Source organism: Chironomus tepperi, unplaced genomic scaffold (genome assembly GCF_022539635.2).
Source record: "Chironomus tepperi strain 1889 unplaced genomic scaffold, CSIRO-AGI_Ctep_v1 contig_479, whole genome shotgun sequence".
Taxonomy (NCBI): domain Eukaryota; kingdom Metazoa; phylum Arthropoda; class Insecta; order Diptera; family Chironomidae; genus Chironomus; species Chironomus tepperi.
The window spans coordinates 249,675-271,954 of NW_027226601.1; the positions used below are offsets into that span (position 1 = coordinate 249,675).

The window sequence follows — 22,280 nt, forward strand, 5'->3', positions numbered from 1 at the left end:
AAAAATTACTACACGAACTCGGAGAGAATGAATGAGAAATGGAGAAACAACATTTGCGGATGCAATAATCTTTTAACTTAATTTACAGCATACTTTTTGCAATTCATTTAGAGTATTTTATACAATTTTTCTTCTTTCGTTTTAATGGACTTTTAACAATCACAGCAAAATAAGTACCAAAAATAAATGAGCTTCACCCTTAAGGGGAATTTTGTCAGAATTTTTCAATTTTTTCAAACATCAAGGGCTTGTTGCTTTGAATTTTTTAGGGTTTACTAGGGAATTTTCATTGCAGTAGAGGTTTACTAGGGGTATAGTGTAAGAGTATGACCAGTTTATGGCATTGTTCAAGTATTTTAAGGTGCAGAGTTTTCTATACTAAGCATAACTACCCACTAGGATGTCCATAAAACCCACAAGAATGACCTCTGGCAATATATTTGAGATATTCCCAAACGGCGCACATTCAAATGTTCCCATGACACCGAGAAGCCCATTTTCGGCAATTTTTGCTATTAATCTCTAAGTAGACTGCCATCTGGGTGCCTTAGCGGGAGCATTTGAATCTGTCGGTCATGTTCACATCAGAGCATATCAAGCAAACGGCCCTCTAAGTATCTTTCAACATCATCTGACTCAGCCGAAAGTAGGGATTTTGAAGCCGTTAACGGAGTACGGCCGTTTTCGAAAATCTCATTTTTCAGAAACCATAGCCGCCACTGTATTGTCAGGTTAACTTTACAATAAAGTAAAACTAGACCAAATAGAGAGTCAAAGGTCAAATTCCCCATTAAAACCCCCAAAAAAACATTCTGACAAAATTCCCACAAGAACAACAATATTCGACTTAAAATTAAAATAATTTTTCCCAATTCTTGACCGAGCAAATATTTTCTCTTTAACAGCAACAGCAGAGCTTAGCATTCATGTTGTGTGTTTATTGTGAACGAGGTTAGTCTTGACGGCTGAATGCTTCCCACGTTAAATTGATTATGAATTTTTCCAGCATAGAGAGATATTCTCTAATGATTGATTTTTGGTCTAAGTGGATTCTATGAAAGATGGGTCAATGGAGCGGGAATTTAGAAACAAAGCAGATCCAGAAGGGTTTAACCGGTATTTTTTGGAATTAAAATGTTTCTAATCTTAGTGATAAATTTGTTGGTTTATGATTTGAGATGCTCTAGAATTGGTGCTGGATAAATTGTTCTGTAAAATTGGAAGTAGATGTGTGGAAGTAAGTTAGTGTTGATTTTAAGCTTAATATTGTATCATTTGGATGTATTCTAAATTAATTTATGCATATTTCAGCTTAATATCTGCAAACTGGATTTTAAGAATTTCCATATCAAGTAAGCCGGCTGAACGACATCCAAACTAGGAAAATTTACATTCTTGACTAACATTCAAGCCACAATTCTTCAAATTCCCCTTTAGTCACAGAAAAATTGGCATTACTCCAAAAAAAATCAATAAATAAACCTTTCAGCACAGATAAATCAAATCAACGTATATCCATCAATTTTTAGTTTCCAAGTCAAAATACATTTTGTACCTTATTACAGTGAATAATGAGCCAAAATATGAATAAACAAAATGATTAATGTTCAACTCATTTAAATGTTTTCGTTGTTCATTAAATAGTACTTATGGACCTAACGCTGCATAATTTCGCACAGTATGAGATTTTTTGAAAAATTAAAGCAGCAAACTAGAAAATTTCATAATTATGAAAATATTTGTTATTACGGCGAAAGTACTTAATATTCTGATGTGGATGTAAGAAGATGAAAATGTGATTTAATAGTCATTAATTACCGACTGTGATTAATATCATTAAATGAGACTGTCAAGTTTTGTGATTAGTCAATTTGTAATGGAAGTATGAAGGACTTGAGGTGTGTGATTGAAGGGGTATGTCTTGCTATGATTAAACATGCCAATTTCTATCTGATTCTTCATATTGAGGTCAAGGTTCAAAGAAATTGAGTTATGATGTCTGTCGACCAAATTATTAAGAAGTCTCTGCAATTTCTCATCTTACATAAATCCCATCTGACTCGACAAGATGAAAATAATTACGAAAACCCATGATTAAAGTATGAAATTTCATTTCACACGATGTGTCATGGCTACGATTATCATTGTCAATCAAACTATCTAATGCCGATTACATGGCCATCAGAAAATAATTAATTAGTAAGGAACTGATTAAAAAATTGCAAATTTAATGTGAATTTCTATTCATGTAATTAATTGGGGGGAGTTTGACAGTAATGTTTATTGGATGTGGTGTTTGGGGTCAATCTGTTGTGAAGTAAAGCTTGTAGCAAGCATCTAGGGAAGTAGAAAATTTGACAAATTTAGCAAAATGAATTTAATCCTGAAATTTCTGCTAAATTGTCAAATGTGATTCAATTATATTCAATATAAGATAGTTAGACGTCATTTAAGAACGATTCCCTAAGTACTTAAGTGCTTTGAGCTATTCAACAAGATTAAAGCAGCTTAATGTAATTGAATTTCACTAAATCAGTGATGGACAACCTTTAATTGATCACGGCACACCTTGGGGATAAGTCTCGATTAAATCCTCACATGGCATAGAGTTTAACGAATTTCCAATAATTGTCGGTGATACATTAGAGTACCGCGGTACACAGGTTACCCACCAAAGCACTAAATTAAAGGAATTAACTGAACAATTTACAAAAAACGAGAATTTCTCTCAATTAGTATCAATCGTAACAAATGGCAAAGGACGATCGACATTACAGCCACCTTTACAGCCATACGTAATAAGGTATGAAATAATCAAAGAAAAAAAAAGAAAATAAAATTTAATTAAAAAACTACTTTATGGTAATTTAAAAATAATGTAACTTTTTAAAGTTTAAGTCCACTAATGGCTGATCAACTTATTATTCGCCTGTAACGGCGGAGGTAATAATAACGTAATAAGTAGCCTTATAAAAAATATTCAGTCACTTACTATATATCAGCATTTCTTTTTCTGTACTTGTACATATTTCTCTTTATTTAATCGCAATTTGTGCAATCATACGTAACTTTCTTTTTAAATAATCGTCGATTGCTCATTTATGAACGCATATTTGGTATGAAGGCGGAATGGAACTGATAGACAAAATGTCTTATGATCAGAGATTGACTGTAACTAATGAAACGGATACACATTTTGAGGTATTGGATTGATTGAGGTGAATTTCAGCAAAATGTAATCTGATTCTGTTGATTTTGAGGTTATGTGACTGAAATGCCTCAAAATGCGCTGCCTAAATGGCAACGAGCATGCTTTCATGAACAGAACTGAAATGCCTTTTGGATGCTAAAAGCAGTCTCTGATAGAGATTAGTCCTCAAATATAATAGATGATCTTACAAATCACCGAAAAATGCGCCTTATGCACCTCCACCCATCATCCTTACTCGCATCAATATTTACATCCAATCGCCTTGCACATAGCGTGCGTTTACTATTAAAAAAATATTTGTAAAGTTGAATATATAAAAAAAAATTTATGGCAATTTGTGGCCTACTAAAAATGTGTCATACACGATCATGCCGTGTCTTTATGTAACCTATTCAACAACACCGCTGTTCATACTTAATATGATTCGATACTCTTTTTCTTCGGCGCGCGCGTTTACTGTGTACAAAAAAAAGTATATAAGTAAATATGCGTTAAGCTGTTCTATTTTCATAATCGTCATAACAACACAAAAAAGATTGTCTGAATATGAAAAAAAAGAAGTATTAAAGATCAAAATCTACTGAATGGAGGTAGAAGTAACAAAGACTTTTTTTTTAATTTTCTCTCTAGCATTCAAATTTCTTGCTGCGGTCCAACAGCGCGAGAACAATTGGACTGAACGAATGGCGAAAAACAGAACGCAGAAGAAATCGAAATAGACCAACTGACACACATTTTTTACGTGTTGTTCCTCTCTTGTAAGTCTAGCGATCATTAATTTGCGTTGTTTCTTCTGACCTATGTCGGGTCATTTGGCTATGATGTCTTATGGTTGAGGTTTTTACTTGGAGGATAGCTTTCTGGAATTGATTTTGTAAGAGGAGATTGTCATTTGGAGATGGAAATGAGTTCCAACCTTAGTCATGGTCAGGATGATTTAAAACCAAAGAGGCAGGCAAACAGCGTGCTCTCAAGAACGGAGCTAGCTGAAAACATTGGTATCAAGCATATTATCCAGTACATAATAGGTGAGCTAGATCTCGAGAGCATGTTCTATGTCTTTTAGCAAGCCTTTTTATTGAGGAATTTCCTAAAATCCTAAACTATCTATGGTTCAGCAAAGAATCACAGCCGTCACATTTTCTTCATTTTAGATGGTCAGGCCTGTAATTTTCGTCTGTATCTTATAGTTCGTCCAAAGCTGCAGTCTAACATTTTTTGTTTACAGCTCTGCATTTTTGGACGAACCCATCAATATTTTAAACAATCCTGATAAGCAGATCTAGAAGGATTCCATTTTGATGTCCAGACTCCCAAAGTCCTGCCAACTCTGTCAGGAAGTGCTGATTGTTTTGGATATTTTGGAATTTTTGGGAGTTTCCATGCCTTGACCCTCAAATTCAAAAATTTGCTAATCCCAAAAATGCAACTCTTCATGTCCATAACCAGAGTTGCCTAGAAATTTAATTCAGATAGGTTTGAAAAGGAACCTAGTGTCATGGAAGCTGCAGCCTTTATCTAGGCATTACCAATAGAAATGCAAACAAATTTGTCTACTTGTAGGCTAGTCCAACTAACACTGACAACTCTGTCTATACTTTATGAATGACCCCATGACTCTTGCTGGCTCATTCCATGCTTATGACTAATATCTTGATAATTTTTGACGAGGAAAAACTTTCTTTGCTCTGTAATTTTTTTCGGGTCTTGCTATTTAATAATAATTGTTATTTTCTCATCGACAAAATGCACGAGTATATCCATTATGTCCATAATGTGGTGAAATCTCCCCATACATTCATTCTCTTATCAAAATATCTTTTGCACGCAAAATTTTACGGTTTCATTTCCATCGCCAGAAATTGAATTTTTTTTATATATGTTGCGAATTTCAATTAATGAGCAGCTTCCGGGTCAATTACACTCGTCATTTTAATATAAAAGCATAAAATAAACAAAAGCAAATTTCACGGCATTTTAGCAAATAATTGTAAATGAGAAGCATTTACATGCATGTTCAAATTAGCGACTTAATGTACATACACAGCTTTTTGTGATATTTTTGGTGCTTAATTTGAAAAACTTTTCGTTCAATGTCCATTTCGGATTTATTGTGAAAATTTGTTTCAATTTTCAATTTTTTGAAACTGGGAAAATTTGTTATTACTTTTTTATGGACGTAAAATAGCATTGACGTGCAGTGAAAATTCAAACAAAATTATTGTTTGGCTTCATGGGTATGGACAATTTTAATCGCATTAATTTTGGAAATATTTTTGAATGCTTTTTTAATTTAGTTAAGCATGTTCAAAGGGAATTGTTTGATTGATGGAAATTCAGGTAGGTTGGTGACTTGTAGTGCTGTATTTTACGTATTTTACACATTTTATTGATGCTTTACAAGCTACATAGAGGTCAAAGTTCAAGTAGATTCTATATGGATTCTAAATGCCTACTCGGGAAGCCTCATGATGTAATTAGATCAGCATCCACTAAAAAGCAGCTACAATCCTCATTCAGCTATGATTTACACAAGCCACATCAATGTTAAGCAACTCCAATGAAAATAAGCTTTCTGCACCCAATAATTTTAATTTCATGCAATCTTATCGCACTAGATATTAACTTGAATCTAAACTAACACAGTTCATTACAAAATGTCCGATAAACATCATAATTAAAGTCTCTCATTGTGTCTGCATTATCAGACATTGTTGTGAACATTTCATTAGAAAAGTTTGCCTCTTTTCCCAACCTTAAATGCTGTTTTTTATCATGATAGAGCTGAAATTCAATACTTAGAGCTTCCTAGAGAGGCTTGCCTCATCAGAGAGTATTTACAGTCCATAGTTAGATAGTAAGACATTCAGGTAAAAGGGTGCCCCAATCATATTCTGAATCGAAGTCTCAAAAAGAGCCAGTTCTTCAACGAATTCGACTAAAAAACCTCTCATGCCGATATTAGGCTGGATTATATCCATTTACTATATTTGTGATTCTAGCTTCAAGTCGAATTTGGTAAAATCCAGTTTCGCGCTAGATTCATGCCAGCCAGGATAAACCATGACTCCTTTTCTCTTTTCACAATATGTGCCGAAAGGCATGCATTACCAGCTCATTGATTTTTGAGTCAAATACTCAGATTAAACTCCTTCCAAATTCCCCAATCTACCAACTCTGATCTCCACTCTCTTATCCAATCACCGAAGAAAAAGCAGCATAAAGCAGTTTACAGAAAGTACACAAAACCTTGAATTATTTTAAATCACTTTTTTACAGACAATTTTGTTTATTGTCGTTTGCAAGCTAATTTGCTTACATTATTGTCGCGCGCAGAGATTATTAGGCTCATTTATGTATTATTGCTGATGTCAGTTGAGTCTATTAAACGCGTTGGGAAATATTTTCTGTGTTGCATTTTTTGCTGGGAGTGCAAATTTATGTAGAATGTGGGATTTTGTATGTGAAATTTTGGAGGAGTCACTAGACAAATTGGTTTAGTTCCAAAATACAGGCATATGAACAAAAAAATGCAGGTCTGCAGGGTTAGACAAAATATCAGATACAAACATAAACAGGTCGGCACATGCAGGTCGGCCCATTTAAAACACAGGAAATGCAATACTGCGGATCTTGGTCGATCCTAAAAATTCCCAGGTGTTCCTACCCCCTTCATTCCAATTTCCATATTTTTGCGTACCTTTTAAAAAGCCATTTTCATTCATATTATAGGAGATTTTGTATATTTAGATGGCATTCATACCATCTGTCACTTTCACTTATAGTCGCAGTATCTCAGGAATGCCTGCATATATTATTACATTATATACTGCCTTCTTGTTGAAAAAGCTACATATGAGCGGAGCAGCAACACAAAAAAAATAAGAAATAATGAGAAAGGCAAGAAGAAGAAAAATCTCGATTGTGAATTTCGGTCCTCTTTTTGTTATTTCTGTTCAGTTCCAATGTTATAATTAAGAGTCAATTTTGTGTGCGATCAGAAATAAAAAAAAAAATCGAGTTTTTGAGATAAGTGAAAGTGAAATGTTTATATACACGAGATAAATCATCACATATACATAGATACACATTGGAGATGACGATGTAAATCAATGTGATCGAGACACAAATGAGACAGTATGAAAATTTTTACCTTTATATCCAGCATCAGACGTAAAAAACGTGAAATGTAAATTGAAGAAAAAATTTCACTCTTAATTGATGGAAGCACCTTTTACTGACTCAGCTTTATGCTCGATTGAATGTTAACGACTTGCTACATAGTTGATGCACAAAGCTAGTGATCGATGGATGTATTTTGAAAATGTTTGTCAGATGAAAATTGAGACATAAATGCTGGATTGTTAAAAATCCATTTTGTCTTAATGTGAGTATAGCTGAATACAAATTCACTTTAATTATGCCTTAATGCTTGCAAAATTTTTCAGTAGATGATTATGATAATATATCATATGGCTGGATATTAATGAATTTGTGATGGAAAATAATAAAAATGTGAATTTATGGCCGGTGGGTATTTAAATGTATTTTTAAAAATATAGGCAAATATTTGAAGCAGATGTGGACGTAAAAATTAATAATGCGGATGTAGAGGAAATATTTGTGACAGATTGATGGAGTTTTGAACATCCTATTGGCACATGTTATTAAAATATTCGAGATTTCTAACTTATTAATCAATATATCCTAGGCACATATAGGACAGTCAAATTTGTCAAGGTAATTAGATATACATTGGTTGCGTACTTTCTGATCCTCTCAACCTGATTAGTTCTTTAATTGCCAATGAAGCAGTACAGAGGAATGGGAGTCTGACTTCAAAGCTGACCAAATGTCAAGTTTAACTCTTTTAGCAACTTCTGATACTGATAAATACACTGGTGACCGAGATATGTGCAAGGAAAACGATGTAATAGGATAGACTAAAAGCATACCTAAATTATCTTGTCTGAAAAGTAGTAGCCCTTCTATTCAATCAGGCTGGTATGAAAGGACTTTAAAGCGACCGTTTTCGAGATCAACGTGTACAACATCAACCCAAACAGACAATAAGTATGCTCACAAAATTGACAATGCTTCAGTTATAATGATTGGGTATACTCATGATCACGTTCATTGTGGCTTAGTATGCTCGTTGTCTCTAGGGATAGAAAGCAACATGATACACGCAAATATCAAATTCCGTCGTCAAAAATTGTCAATTTACTGAGTGACATAGCGAAGTTTTTTGTCGTTCGGATTAAAATCGGAACCAAACATTGGAATTCCGTTAGTAAAGTATTGATGCCCTTTGAAAGAAATGTGTGTCTCGTTTCATGAAATTCATATATTTTTGTAAACAACGTTCATTGCCAAATTCATAATGATCATCATTTGATAAGTCACCTGTTTTATCAGTGTTACTACTTCAGTAACCTTACAAAACTATATCTTAATTTACAACATGCATAAAAGTAATTAATTAATTAATTTATTTGTTATTGATGGATTTGTGTGTCATTCGATATGAATTTTGATTACAAAATGATTTGATTTATCTCGAAGATTTATGGCATTTTGATGAGGCAAGCAAGTGAAACTTACAATTTGAGCAACATGATCGCAAGTTTGAGTTTTATTTTAAAACAGCCAATTGAGGTTGTGGTAATATATTACAAATTGATGAAATTATGAATGCTTGTAAAGTCCGATTCCAAAATTCAAGGTTTTTGGCAAATTACAATTTGTGGATGTTAAATGCTCACAAAAAGGCAGAGTTCGAAGTCAACTCGAATTTTGCATGGATTAAAGTTGAAGTTTCCATGCAAAACCCCACTCGACTATCGGCTATGCTGCAAAAAACCCATGAAATCCTCAAAAGTTCCATTTTACCCATAAAATCACATTGAATAAACTTTACAGTTCCCCAAACATCCATCAAAGTTTACTCATATGTGACCCAAGTCATTCGATTGCCAAGCTTCTTATTTTCTTGTTTCTCTTCTTCTTCTATTGCAACATTCGGTTGTCAAAAAATTATTATGAAACATTAACCTATGTCATAATGTCTATAAGTTCAGTGACTTTCTCAAAACGACAGCAACGAAAATAATTTGTTTGCTCAAAAAATAAGATGTAGTGAAATATGGATCATAGAGCACTTCTAACAGTTAATCTATTATAAGTTTCAAGGTGTGTCTAATGCTATATTATCATATTATGAGTCTAACATGTTTATTACAATGGAGATGAGAGAGAGGAAGACGAGAAAATAAGAACAAGCAAGTGACGAAAGGCTTTCATTAGATGATTTTAAAAGTTATGTATAGATGGATAGACAGATTGTACATTCCACGTTGTTGCACATTTATCATTCTTGTTTCTTGTTAAGTGCACGATTATCTATCTATGCTTAACATATTAGGTTTCAGAAAAAGGTTATATTTTGCTGTGATTGTTATGGATCCAGATTTTTATATCGAGATATTTTCTAATTAAACTGTTTTCTTTTCAAAAAGGTCTCAAATTACGTCACAAGTATTTTATGCAATTACATGCTGTATATACAATGATCTTGAAAATTGATTTTTTTATATTTTTTCTGTACATTGGTATGCTTAGGAATGTTGGAAATTGTTATGGAAGTTTTGTCAGAGTTTTGTTAACTTGAGTGTTTTCTAGAGCTTGATGTCGACTTAAATTTTTTATAGAAAAGTACTCGAATAAACTACGAGCATTCTGATAAGTATGTATTTTTGCAAAATTGAGCATGCTCAATTAAATTGATTAATTAATGCCATGAGCACGGTCATTTAAGTAAGAATGCTCATTATCAGGTCGAGTAGACATTAATACGTTATAGCTAGTTAGACCCGAGTGGACAAAAATACATTAGAATCAGTTAATGTCAAGTTATTTTCCATTTGATAACTAGTTCAAACTTATAATTGACCATTCAGGAAAGGCAAGTTAATGTCCAGTTAATGACTAGTTTCTTCGACTTTTAAGTCGACATGAATCTTGTCTAATGTCACATTGACTTCATTTTCCGTATTTTCTAGCTTAAGACTTCTTCAAGAGTCAAAAAAGTTTCAATTCCGAAAGGTTTAATAAGACAACTTAGTCATAGAATCTTCCACTAAATTAATCATTACATCATGATCATTTTATATGACCTTTGGCTGATTGATGCAACATCAAAAGTTTAAAATGATTTTTTGGGAGTGTCTGAAGAAGCTGATTCTTCTTTATTCTTGAAGATTTAAGGTAAAAAGTCGATGTTGTTGTCCATTAGCTACTAGATTGTCTTTTGGGGGTCATTCAGTTATTACGTGCAAGTAACGAAGGAGTTACCACATTCTAAAGCAAAATCAACAATTCCCGACAGTCACGTATTGAAATTTTGGCACAATAACCAGTTACTAAGTGACAACCGAGCATCATCTCGGCACGATGGTGACAATATTGAAATTTATGCTGATAGGGATTCTTTAGGCTTCTAGAACAGGTAGGGATGTCTTAAAATCACTTTATTTGTTTTACCTAATAAGTGAATGACCCCCTAATATGCTGACATCTAAACTCATGACCCAGACTATGGATACCGTAAATCCAACTCAAAACAGACTCTGATTAAGAACAGCAAACAAAGCTGCAAACAGTTTAAGCTCAGTTACTAAACAGCTCAAGCTAAATACAATTAAATACACATTCTTATAAGGTCTGACAAAGCTTCCATAAAAATGCCAATAAGGAGGAATTTTTTACATACATTAAGTCTTAAAGTAGTTAATTCATCTTAAAATTACTAGTAAAAAAAAAAAACAAAAGAATTCAAATTTATTTTTACAATGTCACATACAAATTTTTGGTTATTTTAAAGGAAAGACAACAAAAAGTTATGCAAATTTTTATTTATGGCAACGTAATCTGACTCACCTTGAGGATTCTGTCTTAATACTGGAGTGGGCTTCACCTCACCAAATTCGTTAGTATCTAGAAAGAGCAAAAAAAATACAAAAAAAATTAAAAATTTTACACTTTGTTGAATAATCTCAGTACAGACAAAATTGCTATTCGTCAACAACCAGCTGCCTTTTTGTAATGCCTGTAAAATTGCTTGCCATATAAACCGTTTTGTTCCATTCAACGCCTCAATTGAGTAGAAGAAAAAAAAGTCAACTTTAGTGCCATACAATGTAAGAAAAATATTCACACGAACTTTAAATTGGCAGTGCACTAAAGTCATAAATCTCCTCTTTTCTGTTGTTTGTAGCTTAACATCTCTTTAAGTCTGAAGAGATGAAAATAAAAAATCCCAAACGATTACGACACCATTGACCATTATTATGTGATTATTTAATTGTTACTTCATGTGATCTTTTTTTTATGCTGTCGCTGTCTCATTATCATTACACTAAAGTGCCATTTTTGTGATACAAAGAAAGCATGCATACCGGACAATGTTACATAGTAGAAATTCAATATTTATAGTATGAAACAGGCTTATTGGTTATGTTAAGCAGCGGCTCATTTGTCGAAATGTTAATGCCATTAGTATTTCAATTATGAGTTATGCAGGTAAAGTATCGTGGAAAATTGAGGGAAGTAAGGTTTTTCATGGTGTTATGGCGCATATTTCAATTTTCATGGGAGATAAATTGTTGAGCTGTGAGTCTTGAAATTTGTAGTTTAGGACAACTAAATAGCCATCAATTATTAGAACCCGAATTAGGCACTTGTGACTTGATGTCTATCTTATCTAGTGTTTCTATAACTTCTCCTCTTTTGAGTGCGTACTGAAAACCACATATCTGGTTCATAATTATATTGTCAAACAATGATCGCGACACCTTAAAGCGTGTCGCGATTAATACGGACACGCTTGAAGGTTTTGTCACGGATCATTGTTTGAGAAGCTCTAATCAATCCTAGTATACAGATTTGCTGACGGTTTATATGAATTATCTTAGATCACTACCTAGGACATTTCCAAGCTGTATTCTATAATATTTGGACAGGAAAACCTAGTAACTAACATTTGTAGTTAGATAAGCTACTAATTATCTTCCCGATTTGATAAATATCATGTACAGATGACCCGAAATTGAGGGTCAACCCCCTGCTCATTTTTCTTTGACAAAAGTCTACAATTTATTTGGATTCTTTAAGAAAAAGTCCCAAAATCCCTCCTAATATTTCAATCTGCGCTCCTAGATGCAATGTGTAGCTTCATAAAGTGAAAAGTTGCAGACACTACGATCCCGTACTCGGATGACTCCCACAGCTGTCCCAAAACATCAAAAAGTCAAAAAATCTCTTAAATCTCTAACAGTCAGCCAAACATTCCACACCATCTATTCATCATCCAAAAAGATACAAAACAGCAATCACAACAACAACATAAACACCTAGTAAAAAAATACCAAGCACTAATTCATTTATGGTCAAATGACATAATACAATGTTGCAGTAATTAATTAGTAACTAGCGACAGTTTTCTATTTTCTTTTATTATGTCTCGTTAAGTTTTTCCCAAAAAAAATGCAAACCTCTTTCCGGTATAATGCGCATTTATAATTTGATTTTGTTATGACAATCGAGTACGTTCAGCATAGAGCAAGTGGAAAATTGTTTGTGAAGATTGAAAAGAGTCTGTCTGATATAAAATGCGATTGTTTAGTCAACAACTTGATGCCTTTTTAAGAATGGTCGTGAGAATATTCTGATGACAGTAAAGTGATGGTCAGGTTCTTAACTTTCTTTATGCTCATCATGATTGCTTTGAGAATACTTAGCATGCTTGACATGAGAACATTTTTAGTGAGATGAATAGACATATTTGGGTAATTGAAAGCTATTCTACTTGCTAGTTTACGTTTAAGTGTGAATTTATGGAATGGAAGTAAGTGGATGAGCTTATTTTTGGGAATATTAGTCTTTTCAATCAGAATTTAGAGAGTTTACATGAAAATTAGACTCAAATATCCAATAAAGCACCGGCCTGAGTTTGTAGATGCTCCATAATCCCATCTGCTGCACATTAACTCTAACCACAACATAATTATCATCTCAAAAATCTACAAAATTGAGTCGCTCATTAATTCCAACCGAAAAAAGAGCTTCACAAATTACCTTATCGAATAACAACTTATTTCCCTCATTTCAATTAACAGCTGTTCCATATTCTCTCGCACTTAATGTCTTAAAAACACAAAATAAATAAATATTAACCCGGATTTATTCTCATGCATCAACATCTCTCACAATCACAACATCCTTATCGTATTATAATTCATCAATGTTGCACTTTCATAAGCTGCTACCAGTACTAGTAGGCAGCAATGCGCAATGGGAAATGGCACACACAATAATGTAATGTATTTTACCTTGCGCTCATTTAATATTCGATCCGATGCGGATGGAATGCAATCGAGAAAAGAGGAGGAATCTTGCACGCGTAGAGCAAAAAAGAGTGCAATTTTGCAAATGAATGGAACTTCATCGTGGCTGGCTTGTGAATGAATGGAAGAAAATATTCAAAGACGGTAGAGCTCAAGTTGATATAAATCAATCATCATTACGTTATGTTTAACATGAAAATGATCTGTCTATGATTTGCAAAATTCTTTTTTTTTTTTAAAGCATGAATATTCAATTTACTAATGGAAGTTGAAATGGAAATGAGAAGGGAATATTGAAATGGAAATAGTAATTTGATGGTAATTGATAATTTTTAGCCAAGTTTTGTAGAATTTTTAATGGATTTGATTGTGGAGCTGGTTTGATAGTCGTTGATTAGCTTATTTTGCTGATTTTAAGGGTGGGGCTTGCGTATTGATTCACATAAATGTTTTGCAATAACTTTAACTCTTAAGATCAATGCATCTTTAGATACCCGAGTGAATAATAGTACGATATGATGATGGTTCGGTCAAGAATGGCAGGCGTGCATTTCATTTATTTAAGATGTGCTGTGTTGAAGTTTTTGGCTATACCTTAAAGTTTGTCCAAGGCTGCAGGATTACGTTTTTTGGTTGCATGCCTACAGTTTGGAACGAATCCTTGTTCTGACTAGTTAATGCCCATTAGACATCTATTTTTAACATATTTTGTCACTGAGCATATATGTAAATGATTTGTGATGTTTGCGACAATGGGCCAATACGCGCCCTAGCCATGAAAGTAAGTATGATTGAGATTTTCGTAAGGTATTAGCCTTGGTTGGGTCAAAACCAGGAAAATTGCATTTTGTGCGTTTCAGACGAGATGTCTGCAGTTTGTTGTCGTTGAAATATTGCAAATATCTACAAATTTTGTATCACGTGGATGGTTTGATCCCAAAAGCGCTTCATTGGTGCGTCCTTGTCTGAAGGCAATGATGATAAAGGACAGAATATGAGAATACTTAAGAATGTGTCAAGTAAGCTCGCGGACGACCAAAGAACTCGTGGAATGAGACTATTGGTAGATATGGTGTTGCATTTAGCATTGGAAAATGGCAATTGAAAGACATCAATAGAATCAGCTTCAGCCAACATCTATGGAAGGTCATGACAAGTCAAGCATGTCAAGTAGATAACAAGAAACTTCCTAATGACCTTAAACACCAGAAAAATTCAATTCTGTACCTCAACTTCAACTTTTCTTAAAATTCCTGACAATTCCAGCCTTAACAAAAAATCAATAGCTTATTTCAATCCCAACAACAAAGCTATGTGCTCAAAAAAATCACAAAACACGACCCTAATCTTTCTCTAAATCAACAGCCATAATTAAAGTAAAAGTAAACGTCATTTTCCAAGCTATAAAGTCTTTATCAAATTCTTCATAAATTAATACATCACTAAATAAACATCAACACAATGCACATTACAATCTTCCATCACGTCTAAGCCATATTAATGAAGACTGCATTTGAAATTCAAATAATCCGAATTCATATTTTTCTTATAAAAAAAGTGTAAAAAGATTTAATTAAAAAATTATGTAAGTAGGAAATTTATCTTCTTTTATTACAAGAAATCCCAATAATTTCCATCCATTTCTTTTGTGAATTTTACACAATTTACATCTCTATTGTTCTCTACCTTCCTATGTATGTGTATGTGCAGCAATATTTATTAATTTGACTCATAAAGCTACGTATTTAATCCCTTCATTTAATGTTTTCTTTTTTGTATGTCAAACGTACAGCACAGCATCCAAAAATTATCGATAAGTAACAAATAACATTAATTGGACATTACGATGTGCATGCTACGCAAGACAGAGAAGCAGAAGATGATGATAGGTAGACAGGTAGGAAGTGTATTAGGTTTAAGTACTCTCAGAAGCTATTTTCCCATAATCATCATGTAGCTACGACTTAAAACGGTTTAGAGATTATATCATCTCCCTGGTACATACATCATGCTTCCCATCATCAACAAAATTAAAAAGTTGAGAATGGATGAAAAAGTCTCTCGCGAACGCAAAATTAATCGACGATTATTGGCCTCTGCATGAAAGAATGATAAGCAAGAAGAAACTGAAAATTGGAAGTAATGAGCTTCGAAAAAAACATTGTTGTTGTAATGTTTTTGGAACAGTTGCTTTATTGTTTCATTGAATGCCTTTTCAATTAGTCTAATTTTCATTCACATTTGGACATTTGCAAGCACCGTGATCTAGTTTACTTCTTTCACTATGTACTATAAGATGTAAATTAAGTGGGCATATAATGATCTTTTTTGCTATTTTGAGTCAGCTTCTTATTAAAGTTAAGGTCATTAAATGTAACTTTGAAAATGATATAATTGCAATAATTCGATGACTTTTGGGATTTAAAGTTAAGGAGGGAATTGGGGCGATTTATTGGCTTCCTACGCTCTCAGTTGGTGATGACAGTTGTGAATGTTGAAGGCATTTCAAGGTCAGAAAGCTTTTTGAAAGAAATTGTGAATTTTTCAAATTTTTAACGGTCATAATTTGAATTTTCGCATCAAGTGACGCAAACAAAATAATTCAAAATTTTAAAATCCGTTTATTTGTCCGATTTTTTACTTTTGTGACGGTTGATATTCGAATTTTCGCATCAATTGATGCAGAATATTGCTTCATAAATTATTCAAAATTCAAAAATCCGTTAATATCAATTTTTAATGCATTTCCGTTTCATCTTTTAATTTTCACAATAATAAGCTTCAGACAGCTTCAGACTTTCAATATTTTATCTCATTTGATACAAACTACCTGAAATGCCAAACAGAATTAAAAAGTAAATTTCGTATGTCTTGCAAATGGTCTTTTTTTGTCTTGATAAACTGGAAATTTATGTTTTTTTCTTCTCTTTTTTTTGTTCATTTGATATAATGAAATTTAGGCCACACTACTTTGCATATCGATATGCCTCTATCTCATTTAAAGACCTCTTTACATTGCGTGATTCGAAAAGAATCTTATTATTGTAAAGACTTGCTGCTTTCAATGTTCCATGCATGTATCTCGCGCGAAAAAAAAAACTATCGATGACGGATTAAGGGAAGCATGAAAAGAAGCGTGGCAATGGCAATAACTAAGTAATCGTGGCAATTTGTTAAATCTGTACATACTCATAAATATTGAAGTCAATCCAGTACTGGTCGCGGTCGAATAATAATTGAATATGTGGATTTTCAATTAATTTACTTGTGGCAAGTCCAGTCTTTGAATTAATGCTGTTGAACTCGTAAAAAAGAAAGGAGTTCATGATGTGGATGCTTACATAAAAGTCATGCATTTTTTTCTGTTTGCAAATTTACTATTGACTTTTAATATTTACCGCACACATGTGCATGAATTGCCTCACGATATATATAAAAATTTATTCAAATCAAATTCATGTCTTGCAAATGACTTTATGGATGTATATTGATAATCAACCTTGGGGGAGCTAATAATCATTATTATGTGAAGATACATATCATTTGTGTATGATTGCACATGTTGCATACAAAAAAATATAGGCATAAAACGCAGCGCACCTTTGGAGATGAATAGATGATTGCCATAAATAGCTGAATTATGTAATCAATGTATGCATTTAAGGAAGCATGCATAGTTCATGTAGTTTGAGTTTAAAAGTAAAGAGATTTGATCGGTCTTATTGGGGTTTGTAAGCAAACGACTTGTTGCTTGCTTGTTGCACAGTTCATCTTATTGAATGTTGCAACTTGAATTCTAGTCTGTTTCTGGGATTCCAGATTTTCATGCAAGACTGGCAGATAAAGCTCCAAAATTCGTTGGAATAGAATTCCTTTAACAGCCTATATATGGTATCCCGAACAGCAGACTCTGAGCAGACCGTATAAGTTAAAGACAACGCAACGTTCCCCTTTTAACGGTAATACGCGAAGTTGCTCTGAATGCCCAGTGACGACTGATTTCGATCAATTTTAAGATGAAAATTGCGGATCGGTTCATTGTGTCGCATTAATCAAGTACATTAATAAGGGATATAAAGAAAATGATCAATATATAAATAAAACCTGGCCATACATTCGAATAACCCAAAGTAGCTCGGTATTTGAAGCTTGAGAATTAGAATCGTAAAACATGAGTTCGAGTCCAACTTGCAATACAGTCTAATAAACCCCAGATAGCTCTGTAGTAAGAGCATGTAATCGAGAATCGCAAGACATGGGTTCAAGTCCCACTCTGAATCTGTTATTCACTATATTCAGAAGTATATTCATCTTTTGCTAGATCAACACGTGTACAAAGACTCAATTACAAATCCGTCAATATCCAAAAATACCAAACATGTTGTCATCGCCATAAACAACTCCATATATCCGCGATTTCATCTTTCACTAATTTGTCGTACATCCAAGTGTAAAAGAAACTTTCGTATACCCAATTTACAATGACACTTGTACACTTCACACTCGAGTGTTTGACATACTTTTTTTTCTTTAATTTAAAGTTTATTTTTATTACCTTATGCTGGACATCGTCCGCACATTCTTTTCTCGTATTGCTTATTTTTTTTTCGGTGATTTTGTCTTTTTTGATCCGACCCGAGAGAAAATTAAAATTTAATAACTGAGCATTAAAAATGAGGACAAATGAAAGTGTTCTGAAAAGCTTATTTAGTCAGTCCAGTCTTTTGTTATCTTACAATTGTGACTGTGCTGTTACATTTTGCTAATGATACTTCTTTTGTAAATTTTCATTTTCATCTCATTATGATGTCTTTATTGGACACAATTAATATCATTGTATAAAGTTTCAAAAGACATTAATCAAGTACCATCAATAAATGGCTATTTAATAGTTACAATGAATGGCTTTTAAAGACCTTAAAAAAATATAATTAAGATTTTACTTCATTTAGATAATGAATTATTGAATTTAGAAATTTTTGTAGTCATTAGACAATAATGTAACATAAACAGGAAATTAGTTCAGTCAATTAAATCTAATATGTTCAATCAATCGGATAATTTTAATTAATTGATTGTAATAAGAAGCGCGGCATTGGATATAAAAAATATTTAGGTCTTTTTTTCTGTTGTAGAAAATAATGATTAATTGGATATGAATTAATATCTTAAGGCGATGCAATGGGTGATTTTTATTGTTGGGGTTTTTTTGGTCGATGAGTTTGTAGCTGTTGTGGATTTTAAATGCTGTTAGATTTTTGAGATTTATTTTGAATTTAAAGGTTGAGAATTTCAGAAGTTTAGGCTTGGATTGGTGAAAATTGAGGTAAATATCCTCGATCATTTGGAACTAAGGATGCAACTAGTCTTATTCTATAACTAATTCAAGTTAAGGACGCTCTCCATTAATCGATCATTGGAGGAATCTGTCACCAAACCGGTACCCGATCAGTTTAAAACCGGATTAGACGTGTTGCAAGAGGATAAAATGATATTTGAGGATTATTACTTCTTATAATCATTTATTATGGTCAGATATGTATGCAAGTGATTCTTGCCACTTTTTTGAAGATAAATCAACTAAAAATTTGATGGAATTTGGGCTAACTTTGATAAAAAATAGCAAATAACTTTTCAAGGTGAGCATTTTGGTCGCCATTTTGAAATTTTAGGATTTTTTTTTCGGAAACAACATAATTCTAAATTTGAAAAATTGTTTAAAATCTCATATTAACTTTATTTGTTAAGTCATCCCTACTTTAACTTCTGTGACCGACATCTGATCAGTCAAAGGTCAAATTCTTAGCTTTTTAGTAACTGCATCTCATTTGGAAATATTAAAGATTTTAGATTTCACAACATGCTGCATTTACAACGTCATAATTTTAATATATTCAGCTTATACCTAAATATACCCCTATGTTTCAGACAATATCCACATATTACAAGCTATTACATACTATCCAACCATTTCTTTACAACTTACATCACATTCCACTCAATCCATGCAACACAATCCATCAAAACATTCAAAAATTTCCCAACAATTTGACAATCAAATGAAAATAAAATTTCCCTTTTAAGTAATTGCCATAAATCATCCATCAAAGAGCAAGTTTCAAAATACCAAACGACATATCGTGCAGCCTATAAGTACAATTACATACAATCAATTTATTCCCAGAATTATGAAAGTGATACGAAAAATTATCATTTGCATTTGGAGAAATGAAGAAAAGTTCCCATGTACGATAATAATAAGCAGATACTGCCATATTAAGCTTAGAAGTCTGCCTTTAAATTCTCTTCTATTGTCTGAACTTTGGCTCTTTTTTCGGAGTGAGTGAAATTTTTCCCGAGCAGCACATTGGATTGGAAAGTGCAAGGCTGCGTCGTCGTATGAACGGTAAGAAGTTAAGTGGCCCTGTTAAGGTTCCCGATTCTTCCGGGTAGCCTACTTTGACTTGATGTAATTTTTCGGAGAGTCTCGGTCTCGACAATTGTCTTAAACTTAAGGAAACCTAACCGCATCATGACAGCATCATGGCGATGGATTTTTATCCATTTTGCAACGGCAAAAGGTGTTCGCTGTCATATGCTGCTCGGGTCTTCCTTTTGTAAAAGTGACTCTGCTTTATTATTGAATTTCTATTGATTGTGTGGCTATATGCTTACAAAAATATATATTCATTTAAAAGATTAGAGTTCAACCGACCGTAATATGAAATTGACTTGCGGTGCTTATTCTATGCGATTTAAATTCTCACGTTTTTCACATTTCAGCATATATGCGAATATACTCGACACTCAATATCACTTTTTTTGTGAGGTGATTAATTGTTTTTTGCCAATTTCAACGCCTCCAGTCGATTCTGAGTAGTTAGTTAACGTGAGATAAAAATACTTTTTTTTTCAATTATTAAAAAATCTATGCCACAAGATTTTACATTTTTTGAGTTTCTTTCAAATGCGGCAGCATGACTTGGCGCTGAAAATCAAGCAAATCATTAAAACTTATTGAGTAATTAACGCTTAATAGTTTCACAAATTGCTGATTTTATTATTGTAAATAAAAATTAATGAAAAATATGCAAGAAAACCTTCTGACAAGAGCAGAAAATCGAGAAAAATTAGTTATGAAAGCTAAAGTCATGAACAAACATTGGTCCACATTTTACAACAAATTACTGGCATTTGAAAAAAAAATGATACACGTTTGAGATTTGCTTTGGAATAGAGCGCATTTATTGATCTAGAGATATCTAATGGTATATAGCTCTGATTCTCAATGCGTACTTAAGGTCGCTGTTGTGTCCTTATTGGGAAATGTTTGGTGATTGAATTCACTTGAACCTGAATTCAGCCATATTTTAATCAGCCACAATCCCGGCGTGATATTGGTGATCATGTTGCCAGATTTAGAGTCAATTAGCCGACTTGTCCTATTCAAAGAGTTAGATTGCAAACCTAAGAAAAATGCCAAAATCGATAAATCTTTGCCCAAGAAGCACAATGTGTTTATCAGGACGCTAAGTTGTCGACAAAACGTGAGAATGCCTACATGATGGCTGATACCCACTCATTTTAAGCCAAAAACCAAAAATTGCCTAATTAAAGAGTTTGCAGGACTCCATTGCGGAATCTCCTTTTTGGAATCCAGACATCCTAAACCCTGCCACATTTCTCATCCTACTGTTGAACTAAGCATTAAAACTCTACATAAACTCAAACTTCTGGAATATCTGTCAGCCAGCCAAACCCCAACATCAAACATATAACCAGCAGTTCATTATTTCCTTCTTCAAATTCGCGCAAGCAACATGTACAATTCTTTTTCTTAAATATACACATTCCTATGCATATAACCATTCTCAATGACTGTAATTACTTGTTTTATACAACTTTTTTCTCTGTTTGTTTTTCACAAAAATTTCAACTTCGTGTGGATGGATCTTAATGGAATCGACATGCTTTTCAGTTCATCAATAAAATGAATTGTGCAAAAAAGAAATAGAAATGAATAAGAATAGGCATTTAATGACTTATTAGATACAGATTGCATTCTTTTATGTGCAATAAATTCACATCTCTGTTTATGACAGTTGCATTATGGGAAGCTAACTTGCTTATAATCATTTATCATCAGTAAATGAAAAGAAAAGTTATAGTTTTTTTTTACAGAAAAATGGAAATGAAAAGAATATGGAAAGAAATCTCATCATTAGTAATTTATGTGGCTCATGTCTTACTTTTTATTTTTGCTGTAAATTGTTTTCCATTTTATTTGTACTTTTATTGCTGGTTGTGGAAATTAATATTCATTGAGGCACCGACAGAATGGATGGTGATGGTTGCTTTGTAGGCATCTGTAGGAATGATTTGTAGGCATCTGAAGTGATTAGGACAGCGAGAAGCAACCTGTGCACCTCCACAAAATTTTCGAAATAGAGCCTCATTTCATTTCACATCGCATATGCCATGAATCATATGCCTGGTGCGGTTTCGATCTAGACTAGCCACTAATATATGCAGGAAAAATAAAAGATTGCCCACCACTGGATTAGAGCATGCATCTCAATCGGCATAACGTGCCGAATTTTTGGCATTACTATGGATCGAAGTCAACCGTCGCGGTGCCGTCAAGCCATACTCGAGTCTTTCCGTTG

General features: G+C 33.2%; 1 protein-coding gene across 2 annotated transcripts in view; it reads right to left on the minus strand.

Annotated features, from left to right (window-relative positions):
- Positions 1-22,280, minus strand: part of LOC139099616 (mucin-22-like) — a 55,742-nt gene that overhangs the window by 7,801 nt on the left and 25,661 nt on the right. For both annotated transcript variants that reach the window (XM_070652129.1, XM_070652128.1), the window contains one exon: positions 11,150-11,206. In XM_070652129.1, the coding sequence (XP_070508230.1) occupies positions 11,150-11,206 (57 nt within the window). The remainder of the gene's footprint in view (positions 1-11,149; positions 11,207-22,280) is intronic.